The sequence below is a fragment of the Bos mutus genome, chromosome 16 (assembly GCF_027580195.1).
Source record: "Bos mutus isolate GX-2022 chromosome 16, NWIPB_WYAK_1.1, whole genome shotgun sequence".
NCBI lineage: Eukaryota > Metazoa > Chordata > Mammalia > Artiodactyla > Bovidae > Bos > Bos mutus.
The window spans coordinates 5,711,762-5,735,444 of NC_091632.1; the positions used below are offsets into that span (position 1 = coordinate 5,711,762).

The 23,683-nt window shown below is 67.0% G+C and overlaps 1 protein-coding gene across 1 annotated transcript; it reads left to right on the top strand.

Annotated features, from left to right (window-relative positions):
* Positions 1 to 1,008: 1,008 nt before the first annotated feature.
* On the top strand, positions 1,009 to 18,708 carry LOC102287159 (receptor-type tyrosine-protein phosphatase V-like). The gene is given in 35 exon segments (XM_070384632.1): positions 1,009 to 1,317; positions 2,602 to 2,702; positions 2,883 to 2,949; positions 3,396 to 3,509; positions 3,512 to 3,667; positions 4,053 to 4,322; positions 4,492 to 4,755; positions 5,324 to 5,578; positions 5,677 to 5,916; positions 6,030 to 6,305; positions 8,217 to 8,489; positions 9,684 to 9,947; positions 10,100 to 10,366; positions 10,642 to 10,923; positions 11,091 to 11,231; positions 11,437 to 11,647; positions 11,943 to 12,007; positions 12,822 to 12,939; positions 13,022 to 13,069; positions 13,438 to 13,531; positions 13,617 to 13,707; positions 13,796 to 13,872; positions 14,807 to 14,941; positions 15,423 to 15,545; positions 15,926 to 16,086; positions 16,226 to 16,361; positions 16,690 to 16,763; positions 16,844 to 17,000; positions 17,101 to 17,179; positions 17,275 to 17,351; positions 17,440 to 17,568; positions 17,678 to 17,788; positions 17,867 to 18,027; positions 18,258 to 18,393; positions 18,524 to 18,708. Coding segments are annotated over 35 exon segments (5,319 nt in total). The 5' UTR covers positions 1,009 to 1,211; the 3' UTR covers positions 18,584 to 18,708.
* Positions 18,709 to 23,683: the final 4,975 nt, after the last annotated feature.

Sequence of the window (23,683 nt, forward strand, 5' to 3'; positions counted from 1 at the left end):
GGCCCCTAAGGTCTGAGCCTGCGGGCTGTGAGCGCCCCTCTCCTCAGGGTTTGAGGGGCTGGAGGCTGTGCTTTTGTCTGGAGAGGTGGGGGCCCAGAGGTGCAGAAAGTGGGTGGAGGCCAGATGGGTAACGGTTGGGCACCAGGTAAGACCCCAAGGACGGCTTAGTTCCCTTTGGCTGTATTTGGGGGCGACACTCACCTTGCCTCCTGCTCACCCCACACCCCTTTCTGCTTAAGAGATGCCTGGACATCGCTGGAGGTGCAGACACAGCTGGGGGAGCCAGGCGCCAGCAGAAGCCTCAGAGAAGACAGGGCCCTGCAACAGCCCCCAGCCTGGCCTGGGCCCTGTCCGGGGTGGCCTCTGCCCATCCAGGGTGCGGGGTGCAGGCGAAGGCCTGGAGGCTGTGGGAGTAACTCCCGTCCTGAGCCTCCCCAGCTCCTGTGTGGACCTGCCCCGACGGCGGCTCTCAGGCCACTCTCTCTACCTGCCAATGTGTGTCAGAGCTGGGTGGGGGGCACAGGAAGCCAGGAGGCCCCTGCTGAGCCCTGCTGAGACCAGGGTCCCTGCTCCTCCCTGCTTCTCAGGAGTCCTCTCCCCGGGGGCCGAGGAGCACCCCTCCCCCATCGATCAGAGGGCGGGACCAGCGGTGCTCGGAGCTGTAGGCTGGAGAAGTGGCTCCAGGAAGGCCAGGGGCGCCAGGGCTGAGGTCTCCGAGCCCCATCTCAGCAGAGCCCCACCCCCTTCCTCCAGCCGCTCCCCAGGTCCAGGGCTGGGAGCCCCAAGGTCGGGAGTATTGGGTACTGTATTGGTGCCGTGGGAATTCCCTATTCCTGCAGCACCTGCCTGCCCCGGGGTCAAAGGCCGCGCCCTGATAGAGCCCCTGAGGCCGGCTCAGGACTGGCCCACTGTGGGGGCCCGGCTGCCCCGCCCGCCCCGTCCTCTTTGCTCCTCTCGGAGGAGAAACCTTGATCCCGGGTCCCCCCCACACACCTCCAGATCCTGGGCCAGCCCAGCGGGCTTCGTGTCCCTGGCCATGTGGGGGAGACGGAGATACAGGGAGCTGGAGAGGTTCCGGCGTGTGGGAGGCTGGGCCATCCAGAGCCTCCTGCCCTTCTCCTCCCGGAGACTATCTTCCGGGGCGTGGGGGTGCTCAAGGCCAGGCTGCCGCGGTGGGCGTGGAGGGGAGGGCCCGGAAGACAGATGCCAGGATGCAGCAGGGGAGACTACTGTTGGCACTCAGGAGCCAGGGAGCCAGCACGCCCAGACTGCCCGCTGCCCGCCTCTGCGTCCGGCCGGCTCTCCCCAGAAGGAACAGTAAGTGAGGCTCCGGGAGGACCCCTGGGGCTCCAGGTGGAGGATGTGGGTTTGTCTGTGGGAACGGCTGCTGGGAGCAGACAGAGCCCTTGGGGTACTTTCTGCTGAACAGAGACGCTGGGCTGGGAGGCTGCTTCCTACGTCTGAGTCTTCCTCACCTCGAGCGTTCCCACCCCCTCCACCCCCGACCGGGCCAAGGCTGACCCCTAGGCTGGCTGGGGGCTGACAGGTGTGTCCCTATGGCCAGGCCCCATCCATAGGCCTAGCCATGGGGTCTGTGCTGTCCCCAGCAGGCCCCCTTTTGTGGGGACTATTGGGCACAGCCTGAGACCCCACCCCTTACCTAAACCCCTGTCCTGGGCACCTTTTCTACTTAGATTTTGAATCAGGCCGTTTCCATCCCACTGCTGCAGGCTCTGTCGTCCAGCTGAACGCGTGCCGCAGGGGAGGGGTGGGGAGGGTGCAGTGTTTCCCCCCTGCGGCCAGACTGGGGCTCCCCCCTTCACGGCAGTTTCCCTGGTTGTTCCCCCACCTCCTCGTGTGGGGGAACATGCGCACACACACACACACACACACGTGCAAGCCACCTGGAAAATCTGATGGGGCTGCAGCGCTGAGTTTCCAGGCCCCATCCAGAGGCTGGTGGGCGGCTCTGAGGTTGGGGGCTGGCCGAGTGGGGCGATAGAAGGGTCCGCAGAAGCCAGCTCCTTGCCCAGTGTCTCTGTACCTGCCTGGTGCTACGCGTCCCCCTCCCTACTTCCAGCTCGGGGACCAGGGCCCTGTCCTTTCCTCTGTCTCCCTCCCCACCTTTCCCCTGTCAGCTGCCTTGGGCTGGTGAGTCCTTGGCTCCAGGCTGCAGGAAACTCTCAGCTGCCCTAGGCCTCAGCAGCACCTGTGTCCACGAGGGGGCGGCCGGGGGTGGGGCGGGGAGAGGGTCTAGGTGGAGCAGGCGGGGGTTGGAGGCAAGCACACGTCCCAGGCGTCAGGGGTCAGGAGCCCGTCAGGGGTAAGGAGCCGAGGCTGGAGACCCGGGTTCACCCTGGGGCAGGGCTCACTCTTCTCTCCGTGGACATCGCTTCCTCACCGGCGGCGCAAGGGCGAGAAACAGGAGGGCTGTCCTGGGTCCACCACCCCTGCAACAAAGGCCTTTAGAACGTGCTCCTCTGTGTCCACAAGGGGACACTCGCTCACAGCTGTCCGTCCACCCAGCACCCAGCTCCCAGCAGCACGATGTCAGCAGGAACCTCCCGGCAGGAACACGAACACCCTGTCCTCTCTCCCCAGGGCAGGGCATCGGGAGTCAGCCGTCAGCCCAGCCCAGGGCGTTGCTTCTCCAGGCCTGGGTCTCTTCCTGCCTGGAAAGCCAGCTGCTGAAGAGCGCGGAGGTAGGGCCAGAGCGGGAGGCTGGTGTGTCTGCAGCCAGGGGTCGCTCCCCCCTCCCCCCTCCCGGGGCCCTGCTGAGAACAGGCTCTGGGTTGGAAAGGCAGCCAAGCTCTCCAGGGAGCCAGGAGCTGAGCAGGGGGGGCAGGACGGCCCCTCCTGCTACCTCCCAGCTCTCCCTGCAGACGCCCTGGAATGAGACCCCCAGTCCTGTTTGTGGCGATCCTCTGGCTCCCAGGCTTCTTGGCCAAGGTGAGATGGGCGCTGGGGCCGTGGCAGGGTTGGGGCTGCTCTCTGTGGTGTTCAGGCCTCCCGCTGCCCCAAGGGCCCCGGCTGATCTGCACGAAGTTGGGCAGAGGCAGCTCCTGCCCAGTCCCACAGGACACAGGGCAGCTGCCCAGGCTGGGGGCCTCCTCACCTTGGTGTCCTGCCTGCTGCCCTTAGGCCACGCCTGGGGTGGGGGACGGACAAGTGGACAGCCTTTCCTCTGCCCCTCTCCCCCACCCTCATACCCCTTCCTTAGGAAGGCGAGTGCCAGCCCCCAGAAGAGGGTCCCAGCTGGGCGAGTGGAGGTAGGTGGCGGGGGACGGGCGAACAGGGCCGTCTCTCCCCTGGGCCCGTCTCTACTCTGGCCCTTCCTGCCCCTGCCTCCTTTAGGGTACAGGGCACTGGGGGCCCTGACAACCCCTGTTCCCCAGGATCGCCTCTGAGGGTGACGGTCAGCAGCCAGGGCAGGTCTGCCAGCCTCACGCTGAACTGGGACGCCCCAGGGCCAGGTGGGCTCGGCCGCACCCTCCGCCTCAGCCGGCTGAGCCCCGTGGCTCCCCTGAAGGGCAGCTGCTCCAGGCTCACACCAACGCGTCCAGCTTCGAGTTCCGGGACCTGCTGCCAGGAAGTCGCTACCAGCTGGAGGTGACGGCCGTGCGCCCCTGCGGGCAGAACGCCAGCCTCAGCCTCACTGCGCTCACAGGTGCGCGGCCTGGGGGCGGGGGCGTGGCCTGTGGGCAAGGGCAGGCGAGCCTGTGGGCGGGGCCTGATTGCGGGGGCGTGGTCTGTGGGGGGCCTGTTGGCAGGGGGCATGTCTGCGGGCGGGGGCATGGCCTGGGGGCGGGGGACCTGCAGGTGGGGCGTGGCCTGCGGGTAGGTCCAGTTGGTGGGGGCGTGGCCTGCCGGCAGGGGCGTCGTCTACGGGTGGGCGGGGCCTGCGGGAGGGGCGTGGTCTGAGGGCAGAGGCGTGGCCAAGCAGGATGGTGAGGACTCTGGGGACCACGCTGGTACAGTGACCTGTCGAGGAACGCTAGAAGCAGAGGTGATGCCCGGCCCTGAACCTAGCGCTGCTCTCTGCCTCACCGCAGCCCCGTCCACTGTCCAGGACCTGAAGCTCCACGGCTCTGAGAGCCCATCCAGCCTGGAGGCCTCGTGGGGCTCTGCTCCCGGGGGGCAGGATGGCTACCAGCTTGTCCTCTGCCACCTGGAGTCCCAGACAGTGGTTCACAATGTCTCCACGTCCGCCGGCACCCTGTCCTACAATTTTAGCCACCTCTTACCGGGCAGTGAGTACGGCTTGGAGATTACCACCTGGGCCGCCCACCTCCAAGCGAAGACCAGCACTCGCCAGTGGACAGGTAGGGCCCACGCCTGGCAAGGCCCCAGGTGACAGCCGGTTGGGGGTAGGAGGTGGTCCAGAGCCACGTGCCAATGTGACGGGGCTCCTGGCTCCTGTGCGGGGTTGGTGCCAGGTCCCTGGTTGGGCCCCTTCTCCAGCCCGGTTCTACCCTGCCCACCCTCCTCTAGCTCCTGTGCCTCCAGGGCAGCTGGCGCTGCGTGCCCTGGGCACCAGAGCCCTGCGGGCTTCCTGGTACAGCTCTGGGGGGGCCGCCTGGCTGCACCTCCTGCTCACGGACCTCCTCAGTGGCTTCAACCTGACGGCGGGCGTCACACGAGGTGTCTCCAGTCACACCTTCCCGTGCCTCTCTCCTGGAACTCCCTACACGCTGAAACTTAGCGCTGTCGCTGGGCCTCATTGGGCAGTGGGGCCCAGGGCCACTGAGTGGACCCGTGAGTGCTGGGGATTTGCTGGCCACTGCAGAGGTCCCTCAGCCAAGCGGGCTGATCCGGCTATGCGGGGGGCGTCCAGGGTCCTGCAGGGAAGGGGTGAGGCCCGAGGGTGCCCGCCTGCTGGCTGGTGGTAAAAAAGACCCCACCCCAAAGGTGACAGTGATGATGATTGCCGTGTGCCAGTGCCATGCCAGGTGCTTCTGTGTGGCATGTCATTTAACCCCCATAAGTCATGTTGTCCCCCATGATGGTGGGGAGACAGGGACCAGTACCCAGGCTCGGGAGTGTCTGGGCTGGGCTGAGCCCCGGGACCCACTGCTGCCACTGCCTGCCTGTGGGTCTCCAGACAGAGTGCTCGCTCTCTCTGTGCTTTGGCCTCTGCCCCTCGAAGGGGACCGCAGCGGCCGTGCTGTGCGGGGGTGCCAGGTCTGGTACTGGGAGTGCTCTCCTCTGTTTCTGTGTCCTTGGCTGGGTCCCAGGACTCGCCCAACATGTGGCCTGTCCAGGGCGCACAGGAAGGAGCCGGCCGGCTGCAAGGACTTTCTGCACGTGTCTCCCTCCCCCGCAGGTCCCTCCACACCCCGGGACTTGGGGCTCGCTCCCCAGCCCCCAGGGCTCAGGGCCAGCTGGAAGGTGGGCCCAGGGGCCCGGGAGGGCTACCTGCTCAGGCTGAGCGGGCCTGTGGACAAGACCCTAAGTTTGGGCCCTGGGGCCCTCAACATCACGTTCCTGAGGCCCCTGCCATCTGGACACTACGCTCTGGAGCTGAGAGTTCTGGCGGGGCCCTACGAGGCCCGGGCCCAGGCCACTGCCTGGCTGGGCGGTGAGTCTGGGCTGGTGGGGAACAGGCTGGGGTCCTGCCCAGGGGCGCCTGCCTTGAGAGCGGTGGACCCTCACCATCCAGGGCCCACACCCCTCCAGATGCTCTAGCCCAGCGCCCGCAGGGCAGTGGTACCGAGCTGCCCTTGGACAGGCCGGAGGCCAGCGAGGAGCCTGGGAGCCAGATACTGCCCTACACCGAGGGAGCCCCCTGCCTCCTCAGAAATGTCTCGGGGGCACCTGGTGCCACCCTGGTCACACTCCACGGGCCTTGGGCCCGCTCCCAGGTGGACACTGTTTCCGTTCTGGGCACTGCCTCCGCAAGCCCCACAGGCCACACCGGTGAGTGCCGGCCACTGCGTCCCGGTGGCCGAGGGGCTTTGCCTTGGGTGGAGAGGGGCTATCACAGGCCCACACACCATGCGCGGCCTCCTTACCACCCTCTCCTCTGTCAGGGCCCCCCATGCCACAGTCACTCGAGGTCACCGGCAGGGATAGCCCCTCCACCTTGACCATTGGCTGGGCCCCAGCAGCAGGGCCGCGGGAAGGCTACAGGGTCAGCTGGCACCAGGAGGGCAGCCAGAGCTCGCCGGGTGGTCTTGTCAACTTGGGCCCAGACAACACCAGCCTGATGCTGCGGGATCTGGTGCCCGGTTCCTGCTACACCGTGTCTGTATGGACTCGGGCGGGAAACCTCAGCTCCAGCATCCAAAGGGCTCGCGCCTGCACACGTGAGTTCCCGGCTGTGGCCCCTGGGAGGCCAGCCCTGGGCAGTGGGGTGGGTACCAACATCCTTCACACACCTTCCTCTGTGTGCCTGACTCAGGCCATGCATCTAGTCAGGATAGGGTATTTCATGACCTGTTTGCAAGCATTCCCCACCTCGTGCCATTGGGTCAGTTGTCCACCCATCCACCCATCCTTCCAACCATCCATCCATCCAACCATCCACTCTTCCTTCCAACCATCCATCCACCCACCCATCCAACCATCCACCCGTCCTTCCAACCATCCATCCATCCTTCCAACCATCCATCCATCCAACCATCCACCCTTCCTTCCAACCATCCATCCATCCACCCATCCTTCCAACCGTCCATCCATCCATCCATCCATCTGTCCTTCCAACCATCCATCCATCCATCCTTCCAACCATCCATCCATCCAACCAACCATCCACCCATCCTTCCAACCATCCATCCATCCATCCATCTGTCCTTCCAACCATCCATCCATCCAACCATCCATCCATGCTTCCAACCATCCAACCATCCATCCATCCAACCATCCACCCTTCCTTCCAACCATCCATCCATCAACCCATCCTTCCAACCGTCCATCCATCCATCCATCCATCTGTCCTTCCAACCATCCATCCATCCATCCATCCATCCATCCACCCATCCAACCTTCCTTCCAACCATCCATCCATCCTTCCAACCATCCATCCATCCATCCATCCATCCTTCCAACCATCCATCCATCCATCCATCCTTCCAACCATCCACCCATCCTTCCAACCGCCCATCCATCCATCCATCTGTCCTTCCAACCATCCATCCATCCAACCATCCATCCATCCTTCCAACCATCCAACCATCCATCCTTCCAACCATCCATCCATCCATCCATCTGTCCTTCCAACCGTCCATCCATCCATCCAACCATCCACCCATCCACCCATCCATCCATCCATCCATCCATCCATCCATCTGTCCTTCCAACCATCCATCCAACCATCCATCCTTCCAACCGTCCATCCATCCTTCCAACCATCCATCCATCCTTCCAACCATCCATCCATCCATCCATCCATCCTTCCAACCATCCATCCATCCATCCATCCTTCCAACCATCCATCCATCCTTCCAACCATCCAACTATCCATCCTTCTAACCATCTATCCATCCATCCATCCTTCCAAACATCCATTCATCCTCCCAACCATCCGTTCATCCTTCCAACAAATATTTAAAGAATGCCTTCCATGCTTAGGTATGGGGTTACATGCCAAAGCTAAAAATTATGAAGAAGATAGTGTAGAAAAGCAGACAGACAAGTAAACATACAGTCAGTGTGTCTATTAAAGTGGCTTACGTTGGTGTGTATATCATAGAGCAAGTGTGCACGCACAGTGTGTTTGAACCATGTGAGTCTCTGTCCTCATGGGTTTAAGATCAAGGACTATGAGGAATGTTCTGTGGTTGTGGCTAATCTTTGAGGGCTCACAGAAGGGCCACCTTAGGGGTCAAGGAAGGTTTCCCCGAGGAGGGGAGTGGGCTGAGGAGCACATGGGTCTGAGTAAGGTGGGCAGAGAGGGGCCTTAGTGAGGGGGGTGTGTCCCCAGGCCCTGAGATTGGGGAGAAAGAGAGAGGGAAGGAGCTCGCAGGGAGGCCCAGTCCTGGTGTGAGCCTGGGGCGGCCAGCGCTGGGGTGGTGCAGGCAGAACAAAGTCACCCTTGGAGCTGAGGCCTGGGAAGCAGGGAAGGGAGCAGGTGTGGGGCAGGGACTGAGCTGGCCAAGAGGCTTTCCTGGGAAGCATGGGGGCAGCTGAGTTGAGGCAGGCCGTGTTGGAGACCAGCACTGAGCGTGCGGCCCGGGGCTGGGCAGGGGGCTCGAATCCGCCTCTTGCTCATTCTGCAGTCCCTGCGCCGCCCGTCAGCCTGAGCCTGGGCCTGGCCACCCAGCCCCCTGCCCTGAGGGCAGTCTGGAGCCCCCCCGCGGGGGGCAGGGACGGCTTTCTCCTGCGGCTCTACTGCCTGTGGCCCCCGGCTCTGGAGGGCCAGGACACCCTGGGCCCTGAGGTGCAGACCTTCTCCTGGACCCGGCTGGCTCCAGGCACTGAGTTCCTGGTGTGGTTGGCCACCCTGCGGGGCCCCGACGAGAGCAGCGCTGCCAACGCCACGGGCTGGACGCGTGAGTGCCCTGCCCACCCCACCGACCGCCCTTGCTGGGTGTCCCGGGGGCTGACCCCTGAGCCCTGTGGTCGGTGAGCAGGCCTCTGGGTTGACGTCAGCTGCTCCCCGGCCCTAGGGTACCAGGATACCTGTTGCCAGCTGGGAGCCCCTGGGTCCCACCCTCCTGGTGCGAGGCAGGTGGGCGGGACCCAGCTTTGCTCTCATGCAGCACCGTGGTGGGTCCCCCACGCTCTCTCATGGCCAGTATCAGGGACCCCCCACCCTGCTGCCGGGCCCCTCGCTCAGCATTCTCTCACTTAATTCTTGAAACCGCAGCCGGGCACGAGGGCCTCCATCTCAGAGGGTCTCCCGTGAAGGGTCTCGATTACTGAAGCACCGGGCGTGTCCCTCCTTCCAGAGCCACATGATGGGCCGGGAATCCCCCCCGGGGGCCCACACCCTGCCCGGTGCAGTTGGACACAGTGGCCCCCTGCCCTGCTGCGCCCCCTCCACTGTGGTGGGCCCACCCCGCCTGGTCCTCCCGTCTCCAGGACCCTGAGGCTCTAACCGTCTGAGCCCTGAGCAGGCCTGTCCCTCTCTGTGTTTCTCTGAGCCTCAGTTTACAACAGAGGTGTCTGCCACACAGCCCGGGCCCTGGCTCAGGGGAGGGGGCAGAGGCCCCACTTAGACCCCAGACCCAGCCTCTAACCTGAAGCTGGAGCTGGGCTGGGGAAGGTGCTGGCTTGAAGCCTTCGGGTGGTGCAGGGTGCAGTCTGTCCAGACCCTGGACTTGGCTGTTGGGGAGGGTCGGGGTGGGGTCACCTGAGCCAGTGTTCCCAACCCTGCCAAGGGTGGACGGGGGCCTTTCACGGAGGAAGGAGCAGAGGCTGGGCTGCCCCCTACCCTGCCCACGCCGTCTGCAGAGGGGCCTCACACAGGCCCCCCGCAGTTCTGGGGGCACAGGCTGAGGCCCTGGCTTGTGTCCCGCCCTCTCCTCCGGGGCCCGCAGGGCTGTCCCTGCCTGTGTCCTTGCCCCAGTCCCCTCTGGGCCAGGACCCACCCCAGTGACTTCCTTTGGCCTTAATCCCCTCTTTCGAGGTTGCATCTCCGAGCACGTTCTGGGTCCTGAGGGTCAGGAGGTGAACGTGAATTTGGGGGACACAGTTCAGGTCCTATACCTCCCTTCTCCAACCCCACCCCACTCTCCCTGCAGGCCCCCTCGCCCCTGCCCTGGTGAATGTGACCAGTGAAGGCGCCACCCAGCTCCGGGCGTCCTGGGTCCACGCGCTGGGGGGCCGGGATGGCTACCGGGTGACCCTGTACCAGGCGGGCGTCCAGGTGCGCTCCAGCCCCGTGGGGGCCCATGTGGACGGCGCCAGCTTCTTGGCTCTGACTCCGGGCACTGAGTACAAGGTGGAGGTGGTCACGCAGGCCGGGCCCCTCCATGCGGTGGCAGCCAGCGCTGCCGGCTGGACCCGTGAGTGGGCGTGGGGACGGGGAGGGGTGGAGCGGTGGGCAGGGCCACCTGGAGCCCCTCCCTTGGGGGGGCGCCCCCGCCCCCAGCCCCTCGTCCTGCCTGTGGACAAGGGCCCTGCATGGGGTCAGAGGTTCCCTGCTCTCCTCCCACAGCCCCAGTGGTGCCCGCAGAGCTGCTGGTGTCCATGCAGGCGGGCAGCGCCGTGGTCAGCCTGGCCTGGGCCAGCGGCCCCCTGGGGCACGGAGCCTGCCATGCGCAGCTCTCGGGGGCCAGGCTCCTGTCCCGGGAGCAGCCCCTGGCCCTGGGCCAAGCCCGCCTGGTCCTGAGGGACCTCACGCCTGGACGCAACCTGTCCTTGACCGTGCAGTGCCGGGCAGGGCCCCTCCAGGCCTCCACACACCCTGTGCTGCTGCCTGTGGGTATGTGGGCGTCTGTCAGGGGGTGGGGCACCCTGAGCCCTGAGCCATCCCGCCCCGCGCCTTCTCGTGCAGTGGGAGCCCTGCCCTCCCGCCCTGGGCCGCCCCTCGCTCTCCAGATGGGTGCAGGGAGCGGGGAGGTCTGGAGGAGCGCTTATTTCTCCTTGCTGTCATTGCCCCATTTTGGGGTAAAAGTGCCCAGTGCCTCTGAGCCTCTGCATTCGAGCCCCTCTCAGGTGCACTGACCCCCACTCGACACGGAACTCTTGAACCCACAGAGCCTGACCCGGTGGAGGACGTGCAGTGCCAGCCCGAGGCCACGCGCCTGGCCCTGGTCTGGACAGTGCCCACGGGGGATGTGGACACCTGTCTGGTGGTGGTGGAGCAGCTGGCAGCGGGAGGGGCCGCCCAGCTCATCTTCCGGGCCAACACCTCCGGGGGCACCCTCCTGCTGGCCCACCTGGCGCCCGCTGCGTCCTACCGCCTCAGCCTCTCGGTGCTGGGCAGGAACGGCCTGTGGAGCCGGGCGGTCAGCCTGGTGTGCGCCACTGTGCCCGAGGGTAGGTGCCTCTGGCCCGCTCCCCCGGGGCCCTCCCCCAGCCCCCGCCTGGGCCCTGTCCCGGATGCCACTACCCTGCGCGGCTCATGCCCGGGTGCCCGGCCCAGCCTGGGCACAGCCCTGCCCTTGGGGGCAGCTCTCAGCACCTCATTCCCCCTCTGCTCCCAGCCTGGCACCCCCCGGAGCTGGCCGCAGCCCCCCGGCTGGAGCCCGAGACGGGGATGGGTGTGCTGATCGCCCAGGGCATGTTTGGCGAGGAGGACGGGCAGATCCAGTGGTATGGGGTCATCGCCAGCACCAACATGTCGCGTGAGTCCCGGCCACGCAGTGGGGGCCCCCCGGCTACCACCTGGCAGGGCTGGTGAGGGGCCGGGCGCTGACACGGGCAGAATGGATGTCGGGGTTGGGGGGTGTCCCGGCACAGGAAGGGTGTGGGGCATTGTGGAGCGCGAGACTGGCATGTCCAGCAATGCAGGGCAGCCCGGGCCCCACTGCCCACCTGCTCCTCTCCCAGTGGCCCGGCCTCCCCGCGAAGCCATCAACTGCACGTGGTTCGACCACTACTACGGGGGCCGCGACGCCTACCTGGCCGTGCTGCTCTCCAACCCCTTCTACGCCGGGCCCTGGGCAGTGCCCACATCCTGGCCGGTGCCTGTGGGCACAGACGACTGCGGCCAGACCCGTGACATATGTAACGGGCGGCTCAGGCCAGGCTCCCGGTATCGGTGAGGGCCGCGGCTGATGGAGGGGGGTACTCCGGGTTTCACTGGGGCCGTTTGTGCCTCATGCCAACCAGAGCCTGTGCTGATGCAGGGGAGACACGTGGGGCTTCCTGGCAGGCAGGGCACGCCTGGAGCGCCCCGGTCCACGGCTCTTTCCAGGCGGGGCAGGGGTGGGCTCTGTTGTACTTTGCTGCGGGAGGCGGTGGGCGCTCTGCAGATTCAGGGATGGGATTGCAGGCTCCGCAGGTAGGGGGTGCTCCTGCTGCCCAGGACTCAGCTTCCTGCTCCTCTGCCCCAGGTTCAGTGTCGTGGCCTTTTCCAGGCATAGCCCTGACACCCTCATCGCCTTCTCAGCCTTTTCAGGTAGGCAGGCGCCCAGAGGGGCTCCCAGTGGATCCCGGCTTGGGGGCTGCTGCTGGAACCTCTCTTCTGAGCCTTGTCCCAGCCACTGGTGGGGACCCATCCCGCGAGGCAGTGCTGGGAGCCCCTGGGCCGGGAGGCAGGTGGTTCAGGAGGGCTGGGTGGGCTGGGGAGCAGTGGGCAGGCAGACGTGGAGGAAACCTGTCTACCCCGCTGCCTCCACCCTGCGAGATTCTGGGGTAGCACTGAAGCGGTAGAGACATCAGGAAGCCGCGAGTGAGAGACACGTGGGAGTCAGCACGCCTAGCAGCACGCGAAAAAGAAGCAAACAGACAAATTAATCTCGGCAACATCTTCTTTAAACTGAGATACTGAAAATCTATCAACATGTGATCAATTCTTAAAATAATTAATGAGATAGTTTGCATCTATTTTTTTATCAGTAAGGCTCTGCGCTCCTGTGTGCATTTCACACTTGTAGCAAATCCGAACTTTGAGCTACTCCGTTTCCAAAGCTCCGCAGCCCAGGGCTGTGAGGTGACCCGATGGACAGGGCAGCCAGGCCCCGCCCTCCTCTCCCCGACGGGGTTCAGGACCTCCCAGTGCGAGGTGGGCGGGACCACCCAGTTCGTCAGGGGCTGCGGGGGGCCCCCTTACCTGGAGCTGGGGGGACTGTGCTCGGTCCCCATCTGGGGCGCCCCCCGCTTCCGGGGGCTCTGCCTGTGTGTCCTCCCCAGGGGGCCGCAGGTCCGGTGAGCAGGCGTGTTGCTGCAGGACAGCTCCAGGCCCCTAGCTCACCCCCACCTGCCATCCACAGAGCCCCGGACCAGCCCATCCTGGGCGGTGCCCCTCCCAGCGACAGCGGGCATCGTGGCCAGCGTGCTAGCCCTGGTCTGGCTGGGCCTGCTGTGCGGGAGGCGAGTGAAGGGGCAAAGGTGAGTGAGGGGAGGGCTGCCCGCCACCGGGGAGGCGGGGGGAGGGCCCGGACAGCCTCCCACCACCCCGACACCCCTGCAGGGCGGAGAAGAGCCTGCGCTCCCAGGAGCTGACGGCTTACAACCTGCGGTGAGCACCCACCCGCGCCCTCAGCCCCTCAGCCGCAACCTCGACTCCCCACCCATCCTCACCTGGGCCCTGACCAAGCACCTGATGGCTTCAGGCTGAGTTGCTTTCTTCTCCTTTCTCTCGGCCTTGGGCCCTCATCTACCCTCGGGTCACACCTCTGCCTCCTGATGTTGGCCTCACACTGAGCAGACTCCCAAAGCGTCCTCAGGGCTCAGGGCCTGGCCCTCTGAGACTCCCGCCCACCTCCATGTGTTGTCCTGTCTGCCCCCCGCCCTGCGTCCCCCGGCTGGAGCCCAGGGCTGTGTGCCCACGCCCGCTGGCACCAGCGCAGGACTCCGCACACCAGGCCCTCTGCCTCCCCGACCCAGGCGGACCCACCGGCCCATCCCCGCGCACAGCTTCCAGCAGAGCTTTGAGACCAAGAGTGCCCACGCCTACCAGGCCTTCTTTCAGGAGTTTGAGGTGAGGCCTCTGCCCACAGGGCTCTGGGGGACCCCTGTCTGGTGTGGGGGGCAACGTGGGTCTGTCCCGGCCCCGATCTTTGCAGGAGCTGAAGGAGGTAGGCAAGGAGCAGCCTAGGCTGGAGGCTGAGCACCCTGCCAACAGCACCAAGAACCGCTACCCTCACGTGCTGCCCTGTGAGCGTGGCGGTGGGCGGGCGGGGCTGCGGCTGGCCCGGAGCGGCCTGCCTGCGCCCGCTCCCAATGCACGCCTTACCGTCTGCAGACGACCACTCCCGGGTCAGGCTGGCCCTGCTGGATGGGAAGCCCCACTCTGACTACATCAACGCCAGCTTCATTCCGGTAGGGCGGCCCGCGGCTGGCTGTGGTGTCTACTGCGCGTGCAGGCATGCTGTCCTGCCCCGGGCGTCCATGAAGACCGCCCGCTTGTGTGTCTGTGTGTCCTGCGCTGGGCCCGAAGGGGGCGGGGCGCGGCTGGTCAGACTCCGCCCTTCAAAAGACCGCATGTGTGTGTGTGTGTGTGTGTGTGTCTGTGTGCGTGTGTGTCTCTGTGTGTCTCTGTGTGTGCACATGTGTGTCTGTGTGTGCCTGTGCGTATGTCTGTGTGTGCATGCGTTTGCGTGTGTATGTGTATGTGTCTATGCACGTGCGTGTCTGTGTGTGCATGTGTCTGTGCGTGTGTGTCTGGGTCTGTGTGCGTGTGTGTGTGAGACACATGTGCTCAGTAGAAACACTTAGTCCACCCAGGACTAGACGTCAAGAAAGGCTTCCTAGAGGAGAGATATCTGGGCTCTTGACACAGGATCCTGATGAGCAGTGAGGGGGTGGATGTCACTGGAAAGACTTGGAGAAGAGCTGGGGGGGACCTGCGGACAGATGGACGGGTCGTCGGGTGGAGGCAGGAGAGGCAGTGGGGCTGCTGGAGAGGGGCGACCGCCAGGCGGGGCGGGGCCGCTGGGCGGGCAGTGGAGCCCAGGGGGATGCAGGTGGTGTGGGCAGCTGGCCAGGGGAGGCTCCTTGGGGCCCTTCCAGTCTTGGCACCGTCCCTTCCAGGTAGGGCTGTCTCCGAGCCACCCTCCCGTTTGGGTTCCTGGTGCACGTGTGTTCACGTGTGTGCACACGTGCCAGCATGCACACGCAGTCCTCACTTGAGGAGCCCCTGCGTGGACGCACACGTGCCAGCATGCACACGCGGTCCTCACTTGCGGAGCCCCTGTGTGGACGCACAGCTGTGTGCTGGGGGCCCCGGTTCATGTCTTCCCGTCCCCCGTGCCAGGGCTACACGCACCCGCAGGAGTTCATCGCTACCCAGGGGCCTCTCAAGAAGACCCTGGCGGACTTTTGGAGGCTGGTGTGGGAGCAGCAGGTCCACGTCATCGTCATGCTGACGGTGGGCATGGAGAACGGGCGGGTGAGCACGCTGCAGCCCCAGGTGGCCACCAGGCGGCGGGCTTTGCCCACAGGCCTGGCTGCGGGTCTGGGAGGCGGACAGGGACGCGGATCTGGCACCCAGGCTCCCAGCTGGACTCGCCTCTGCTGCCTCTGCTGTTTCTACAGTGCCCCCTCCTGCTCCCGGCCCAGGGCCAGGGGTGGTGGAGACAGGGCAGTCCGTCTTTGCTTTGGACACACCTCTGAGCCCTCCTGTGGAGCGGTGTGGCCCAGCCAGGTGACCCTGAGTAAGGCTGTGCAGTTGCCCCAGGAGCCCGGGCACTGCCTGGAAGCCCCAGGGGCCACCTGAGGTCTGGGGTGGGGATGCTGGGGCCCGTCTGGGACGGAGTGGCTTCTGGACGAGGAGGGCGGCCTAGAAGGAGGGTGGGAGGGATGCCGACTGAGCTAGGGTGGCTGGGCCCAGCCGCCCCGCCCCGCATCCCCACGCTGCCCTCCGGCCCTAGGTGCTGTGCGAGCACTACTGGCCAGCCGACTCCAGCCCGGTCACCCACGGGCCCGTCACCATCTGCCTGCTGGCCGAGCAGCCCCAGGACGAGTGGACCACGCGGGAATTCCAGCTGCACCACGTGTGTGCCCGCAAGGGGAGCGGGGGGCACTCTCGTGGGAGGGTCAGCTCACCCCTGGGTCTCTGGCCTCCTGCCAGCCCGGGAGGCTGGTGGTTATGGAAGGGCTGGGAGGCAGAGGGAAGACTCAGGGTCATCCAAGGCCGGGAGAGAAGGGACGTCTCCGCCTGTGCTGTGCTTGGCTCAGGCCCCCGAGCCCCATCTGCCTCCCGGGCCGTGACCTCCTGGGGCAGCGGTGCCCCTTGCCTGGGCACCCCCAGCGGGCAGACTCCCCGGGAGGCTGGAGGAGGTGAGGGCAACATCCTGGGGGCGGGGTGTCTAAGCCCACCCGCAGGGTCTGGTGGCAGGACGAGGGCTGAGAGAGGACCCCCGCCCCACCCCAGGCTGCCCAGCAGCAGCTGCGGAGGGTGAAGCAGCTGCAGTTCACCACCTGGCCGGACCACAGTGTCCCCGAGGCCCCCAGCTCCCTGCTGGCTTTTGTGGAGCTGGTCCGGGAGCAGGCGAGGGCTGCCGTGGGCGCAGGGCCCCTCCTGGTGCACTGCAGGTGAGGCAGGCGGCGGGTGGGGGGCACGGGAGCCCCTGCCCTGGGCCCTCCGTCCTCCAGGGCCCGCCCTGCAGGCAAGGCAGGCCCTGGGCTGGGGGCACGGGGAGGCCCCTCACGGCCTGGCCCTATGTCCCCACAGCGCGGGCGTGGGCCGCTCGGGCACCTTCGTGGCCCTGTGGCGGCTGCTGCGGCAGCTGGAGGAGGAGCACGTGGTGGACGTGTTCCACGCGGTGCACATGCTGCGCCTGCACCGGCCACTCATGATCCAGACCCCGGTGGGCCCGCGGTGGGGGCGCAGGAGGGTGCGGTGGGCAGGGCCGCAGGGCGCCTTCGAGGGTGCAGGGCCAGTGGCCTGGCCACAGGATTCCAGGGGGCAGGGAAGGACCCTGAGAGACAGCCACCCTCCTAAAGGGGCTTGTTTCCCTTTGGGCGGGGGTCCACGGGGGTTGGTGGGTGGCCCCCCGCCAGCTCTCACACGGGGCCCCACAGGAGGACTCCCAGAGGTTCTCCCTTGTGCCGGCCACCGGGATGGTCGGGTCCGGAAGGCTGGAAGCCATCTGCTGGGTCACAGCCCCTTAGCCAGCCTCCCGGCCCCCCCACCAGAGCCAGTACGTCTTCCTGCACAGATGCCTCCTGAGCAGGGTCCTGGAAGGGCCCCCCAGCAGCCGCACTGCTGAGTACGTGTGCTCCGGGAGCTGCTGGAGGGGGTGGGGTCCCCCTCCCTCCTACTACCAGGCCGCTGACTCCATCCACACAGGGTTGCAGAGACCCACAGCGGGCACTGGGCAGCCCTGGGCACCCCCCATGCGGCCGGTGCCCCCTGCAGGCCACAGCCCATCCCCGTGAGGAACTTTGCCCGGGTGTGCGCGGAGCGGGCTGCCGACGGCAACGCGGGCTTCCTTGGGGAGCACCAGGTGGCCGGGGGCTGGGCAGGGTGGCGTGGGGTCCCCTCGAGCCAGCGCTTCTGCACCCGGCCTGCCTCACAGCGCCCACCCCCGCCCCCTCGCACCCCAGCTCCTGCTCCAGGCCCTGAAAAACGAGGCCGGCTCTGGGATGCCGTCTCCCCGGGGTGAGCAGGATGGCACAGCCTCCAGTGAGTGCCGGCGGACGCTTGGGCTCGGGTAGACCGGGCACGGGGCACGGGCGGGGTTGGGCCTCCGGCAGGCTCACCCCTGCCCCCTCCCGCAGATGGCTGTTGTCACGAGCGGCCCCTTTCGGCAGAGAGCAGCCCGGCTGGGGAGATGCTTGAAGCCTGGCTCTTCCCCGTGAGCACATGCCCTCTGACTGTGTGGGCAGGCCTGGGGGGCTGGGGGCCCTAGAGCTGAGATGGTAGGGACATCCTGTGCTCTGCAGGGCGGGCCCTCTGGCCGCGACCATGTGGTGCTGACTGGCCCCGCGGGGCCAGCTGAACTCTGGGAGCTGGTGTGGGAGCATGGGGCCTGCGTGCTGGTCTCCTTGTGCCCACCGGACCCCCAGGAGAAGGTGAGGGGCAGAGCAGAGGCTGGGCCGCCGGGGGCTGGAGTGGGGCACGGTGCGGGCCACGGGCGGGGTCAGGCCGGCTGGCCGAGCAGCCCGGATGGGTCTGCCACAGGAATTCTGGCCCACGGAGACGCAGCCGGTCGTCACAGACACGGTGACCGTGCGCTGGGTGGCGGACGGCAGTGCTGCAGGCTGGCCCTGCACCTTCCTTCACGTCACACACGTAAGCTGGGCCGCGTGGTCGGGGGGGCTCCACAGAGCCGTGGGTCCCCCGGGCAGCCGTGCCAATGTCTCTGCCCAGAAGGCGAGCGGGAAGGAGAGGCCGGTGCAGAGGCTGCAGTTTCCATGCGGGGAGCCGGGCCAGGTGCTCCCCCCCGAGACCCTGCTGCCCTTCCTGGCCGCCGTGGGCCGGTGCTGCCCCTGGGACACTGAGCAGCCAGGCACGCTGCTCAGCCACTGCAGGTGCCGCTGGACGGGGCCCCGGGGAGCGGGCGGAGCACACATGGCCTCCTGGCTCGGGGCAAGGGCCAGACGACATGGGCCCCTCCTCGCTCTGTCCCGACACCCTCTGGGAACCTGTGCCCCTCAGCCTAGGCCCAAGCTGGCGGTGGCTCTCCTGGGTGTCCTTCCCCGGCCCCCCAGCCCCCCGGCCCAGGCCCCCAGGTGCTCCTCCAACTTGAGGTCAATTGCAGCAAGGATGCGGCCCAGCTGGGTACCTTCCTGGCCCTGGAGCAGCTGCTGCAGCAGGCAGGGGCCGAGGGCGCCGTGGACATCTTCACCGTGGCCTTGCAGCAGTCACAGGCCTGTGGCCTCATGACCCCAACGCTGGTGAGCGGCCCCAGGGCTCAGCCTCGGAACGTGGGGGCGCGAGGGTCCCGCCCGGGCCGTCTGGGGCCCTGCTGCCCGTGGAGGCCGTGCAGCCTCCCTGTCCTCACCGCGGCCCCCCGCCTGCCCCCAGGAGCAGTACATCCACCTCTACAGCTGCCTCAACAGCGCGCTCTCGGACGGGCTGCCGTGACTTGCCCAGGCGCTGCTGTGCAGGAGGCGGTGCTGGCCCGGCAAGCCCACTGCGGCCCCGCTTCCCCGGGAGGGCGGCCTGCACGCCGGCCCTGCGCTGTGAAGGGCAATAAAGGGTGTGGTCAAGCCTGAGGCCGAGTGTGTTCTGTCCATGGAGACTGGGAGATAGGGGTGCTTTCGGCCTGGCCGTCCCTCCCGCCATGACCCTGCCCAGGGCCGGCGCTGGAGGGTGGCTGCTTCCCGGCCAGAGCAACCAGGTTTCCTCTGCCCCCACCCTCCACCAGTGAGGGAACCCGGGCAGGGGAACCAGGAAGGAGGGCACAGGTGCCCACCATGGTGACACCATCGCTCACAGCCTCCCCGGGGCTGGCCAGGGGGGTTCCGTATCAACTGCAAGGCCGTGGACGACTCCTGGGGGGAGTCTGGGGGACACAGAGAGGCCGGACAAGGCAGAGCCCCTCAGTTGGGGGCAGACCCTGAGGCGGGGAGGGGCGGCACCCAGCTCCTGGTGAAGGCCTGTGGGACGGGAGCAGGGGCAGGGGCCTCCTCAGGGTGGGGTGCGGCTCCGGGGCCCCGGGCTGGGTCACACGCTCTTCACACGTGCATTTATCAGGAGTGGGACTGGCCCACACGACCCTCCAGAGGCTGGAGACACTGAGTCACCACCCCCCGCTGCCCAGGGGCCACAGGGCTCCCGCGGCCGGAGCTGCAAGCGCTGACCACCCAGGCCTTCCTGGGGCTTGTTTATGTCAGGGCCCTGCCCACTGCGAGGCTGCAGGTCAGCTCTCCCCCTTCCTGGCCCAGCTGTGCAGCCCCAGGGCCTGGGGGGGGAAACACTAGCAGAGAACTGGAGGAGTGGGGAGCGGCCTTGGTGGGGGGAGGGATGGTCCTGGCGGAAGGACCCCTGGCCGCCCTGAGGCCTCAGGCTGCTGCTGTATTCTCAGGGGTGGCGGGAGACCAGAGAGCAGGAGGGGCTGGAGTTACCCCTGCCAGCCGGGTCTGGCCCCCACGGACGACCCCGGCTTCAGATGCCCACTCTGTCCCTCAGGCCTCTGTCCTGGCCCGGCCAGCCAGACTGATGGAGCCGCAGCTGGCCTCCGGGGGCGCGGGGTGGGGGGCCCTGACCTGCCTGCGCTCAGGCCGGCTCTGACAGCCAGGGGGTCGCCCGCCGGCCCCGTCCGGTGGGAAGCAGGTCAGAGCTCCCGGGCTCACAGCTACTGGGCGGGTGGACATCACCCCTTCTCTGGTGGCGGCCTGGGGGTTGGCGGAAGGCTGCTCCTTGTAGCCCCAGTGACCGCCCCGCAGGCTCCGCCCCTCACTGCTGGGCTCTGAGGACCAGCCCTCCCGGGATGACGGGTGCGAGGGCAGCCGGAGCTCCTCGTCTGGGACCGCCGACCCCCGCCCCCCCAGCCCCCACCAGGGATGAGCTTGGACAAAGCCCGTCCCTCCCGGATCCCGGCTCCCTAAGGCGGGAACGGTGCTGGGGGGGCTGTGGGAACGCTCTAGGTGTCCCGGGGCGGGGCTCTTCCAGCCCCGCCCCCAGGCGGTCCCCCAGGCAGGAGGTCCTGCGCCCAAACGCCTGCAGGTCCGCGCTCCGGGCTGTTCACTCTTTCCTTTCCTGGATGAAACTCCTGCCAGTTTGGGAGGAAGGGGAGCGGGCAGGCGAGGTTTCCCTGACTCCTCCTCCGCGGCCTCGCCCTCCCTTGCCAAGCCCAGCCCGCGAAGCTGGGAGCAAAGAGGCGAAGCCTACGCCTGTCCGACCGCGCGCCCCGCCAGCGCCGCACCGAGCCGGCACTCCCGCCAGGTGCCTCCGCCGCAGGCCGCCGAGATGCCCCGCGCGCCCCGGCTCCTGCCTCTGTGGCTGTGCGCCGCGGCGCTCTGCGCCCCACCGGCCGCCCCCCCGCCCCGCCCGCGGCCCGGCTGCCCGGTGCCCTGCCGCTGCCGCGAGGCGGGCATTCTGCTGTGGGTGGACTGCTCCGAGCGGGGGCTGTCCACCGTGCCGGCGGGCCTGGACCCCCTGACCGCCTACCTGTGAGTACGCGCACTTCCCCCGGCACCTGCCTAGCTGCGCGGCCGCCGCGCGGTCGGAGCCCCGAGGCGCAGCACCCTCTGCCAGTCCTGGGCTGTGGGCTGAGGGTGGGGAAGCGCAGTCTCGGGCGGGCAGGGCTGAGTCAGCCGGGAGTCCGGGCTCCCCTGGCTCGTTCCCACTTGGCCCCGGCCTTGGGGCTTCACGATGGGGACCTGGCCTGGGCAGAGGGGAGTCCCCGAGCCCTGAGCGGAGGGGCCAGGGCCGGCAGCCCCTTGTCGTCCTGCTGGTTTCCTCTCCGGAAGAGCAGCACCCAGGACAGTGGCGGAGTGGACTCGGTGGAGGAGACGGGAGGGCCCCCTGGGGGACGAGGCCAGCAGAGCTGTCACCCGAGCTGGGTGGCTTTGATGGGCATCCCAGAGGCCGGGAGAGGGGCCGCCCACTCTCAGCTCCTGCAAGAGGCAGCTGCGGCACCAGCCCGGCTCACGGTGGCCTCTGGCTCCCCAGGGCCTCCCCGAAGTGATTCCCAAGAGGCCGTGCAGGAGACACTCATTTGTGAGCAGGCGCCAGGCTGAAAACCAGAGGACTGTTTTTAGTTGGGGTGAAGGGGACTGTACTGGGGGCGGGGAGGGGGCTCCGGCCTATCACTGGGGCCGGAGGTGGCTGAGGGCACATTCCAGGCCCCCTGCCTCCCTCAGCTCTGGGAAAAGTGTCCCGGCTCAGCCCTGCCCAGGCCCCACGACCTCTTCCAGGGTGAAGAAAGCATGTGGGCGAGTCCGGGCGTCAGTCCGGGGTCATCTGTCTCGGGCTTTGTGGCCTCGGGATTCAGGACCCACGGGCTCTCAGGGGAGCGGGTGGTGCTGAGTCAAGCAGGTATCTGCTGGATTAAATGCCCGGGGCACCTCCTCTTTAGCTGTTTTGCGTGTGCGCGGGGTGTGGGTGAGGACACGACTTCCTGTGAAGACAGGGTTCTGGGGCTCAGCTGAGTCTGGGAGAGATTTCTGGGGGGCAGAAGAGAGGCCCTGCCTCCACGTTGGGGGCCGGCTTCCCCAGGCCCACCCTCTCTCAGGGTGTCCCCAGCTACCCTGCCGGAGGGCTGTCCCCACTGTCTTGTCAGAGTCCCCCTGGAGCAGCATCTGGGGTTTTCTGAGCCGACCCCACGCCTTTCGGGGGCCTGAGAAAGCCCTGCTCTCCCAGGACCCAGCCCGTGTTTCTGGGGGTGGGACAGAGGGTCGCGTGTGGCCTGGGGACCTTAGCAGGGGCCCCGCAGTGTCAGGGGAGGGGAGACGCAGGCCCTTCCCCCTCTGGCCTGAGTCCTGTGTGGGTGGTGAGCGCAGCCGTCTGCCTCTCTGGAGGGAAGCCCCGGCATCAGAGTGCTGCACGGTGGGAAATGCCGGTCTGGCCCCAAGGGGCTCCGTTCTCGTCGGGGACCGGCCAAGCTTGCGTCTGATGTCGTGACCAGCAGGGCCTCTCCTCTGGGCCTCTCCACCCCTGGCCCCCTCCTGCTCTGCCCCCAACATGGTCACTCAAGTCCTCTAAGCCTGAGGTCCTCATCTGTACGTGGGGATAGGTGTGTGGCGGGCAGCATAAGTGCGCTGATGTGTCCTGTAAAGTCGTGAGCTCCTGACACGTCCCAAGCAGCTGTCCTGCCTCCTGTCGGGTGTCCGGGGTGGAGAGTGGGTGGGAGGGAGAGCCTGGAATCTCGGTGGGAGGGAAACTGACCCCCCAGGCGGTAGGGGGAGGAGGGGAGGTGGCCTCAAGGTGCTGGCCTCAGTTAGGACTCGGCTGCCCTGGGCTCGGGGTCCAGCCAGCTATGAACACTGGGGAGGTGGGGGTGGAGTGGACAGGAGTCTTCCTGACACGGGAGGAGAAGGCGAGAGGTCAGATCACTTGGATGCACAGGGAGTGGCTGGCCAGAGGGTGCCCTTGAAGACCTTGAAGGAGCCAGAGACTGAGCCGTAGGGGTCCCGAGGAGCCCCGGGCTTGGGAGGACAGCCTGCTGCTGCCCACCCTGGGGGGCCCCTCTGCCTGGTCGCTGTCACAGTGCACACACTTCTGGCTCCTCTGTCTGGGCTCCAGGGATGCCAGAAAGTCTTCTCAGTGCCCCTGCCATCTCTGGTTTAGCTGCAAAGACGACACCCCCCTGGGGTTGGCTGCCAGGCTGATCAGGTGGGAGGGGCAGGCTTTAGCACCGCAGGCCCTTGGGCATCCCTCCGGTCTGCGGTCTCAGTGAGACTTGGTGTGGACATTCTCCCTGGAACTCGCCTGGGATCAGTGGCCCTGTCTCTGGGGCGACCGGAAGGTGGGGTGGCCACGCAGCAAGAGGCAGACACACAGCTGCGGGCAGTGCCCAGGGCTGTCCCTGACTTGGGGAATCGGGTGGTACTCTGAGTGCCCACTTTGGTCAGGAAGCAGGAGGGGAGCGCTGCTGCTTGGAGGGGATTGGACCCTCAGCCTGCGCTTCCACCACCTTCTGCCGCCGCGGCTGGGGGCCCCCTCCAGGGTGGGCAGTGGGGGGCTGACAGCCCACCGCTGTAGGCACCCTCTGGCCAGCCGCTCCCCATGCATCCAAGTGTCCTGATCTGACCTCTCGCCTTCTCCTCCCGTGTCTGGAAGACTTGTGTCCACTCCCCCCCAACCCCTCATTCACAGCTGGCTGGACCCCGACCCAGGGCAGCCGAGTGAGGCCGCCTCCCTTCCTCCCCCAACGGCCCGGGGGCACTTTCCCTCCCACCGAGGCTCCAGGCTCTCCCTCGCACCCCCTCCCCACCCCGGACACCCAACAGGAGGCAGGACAGCTGCTTGGGACCTGTTGGGTGCTAACGGCTTTACCAGGCAGCTTCCTGCCTCCTTCGGTCTCACTCGCTGCAAGGCTGCTGTGATGACCCCCGACTCTGACCCCCTGACCGCTGACTCCTGACCCTGACCGAAGGAAGATGCTGGGCAGTCCGCGTCCATCACTGCTGGGGGCACAGGTTGGAGGCGGGGTCACGGCAGAGCAGGGCTGGAGTCATCTGAGCTGGTGACCTGGGCCCGATTCCTACCCGTGAACGGAGCTCACACCTGCCTCACAGG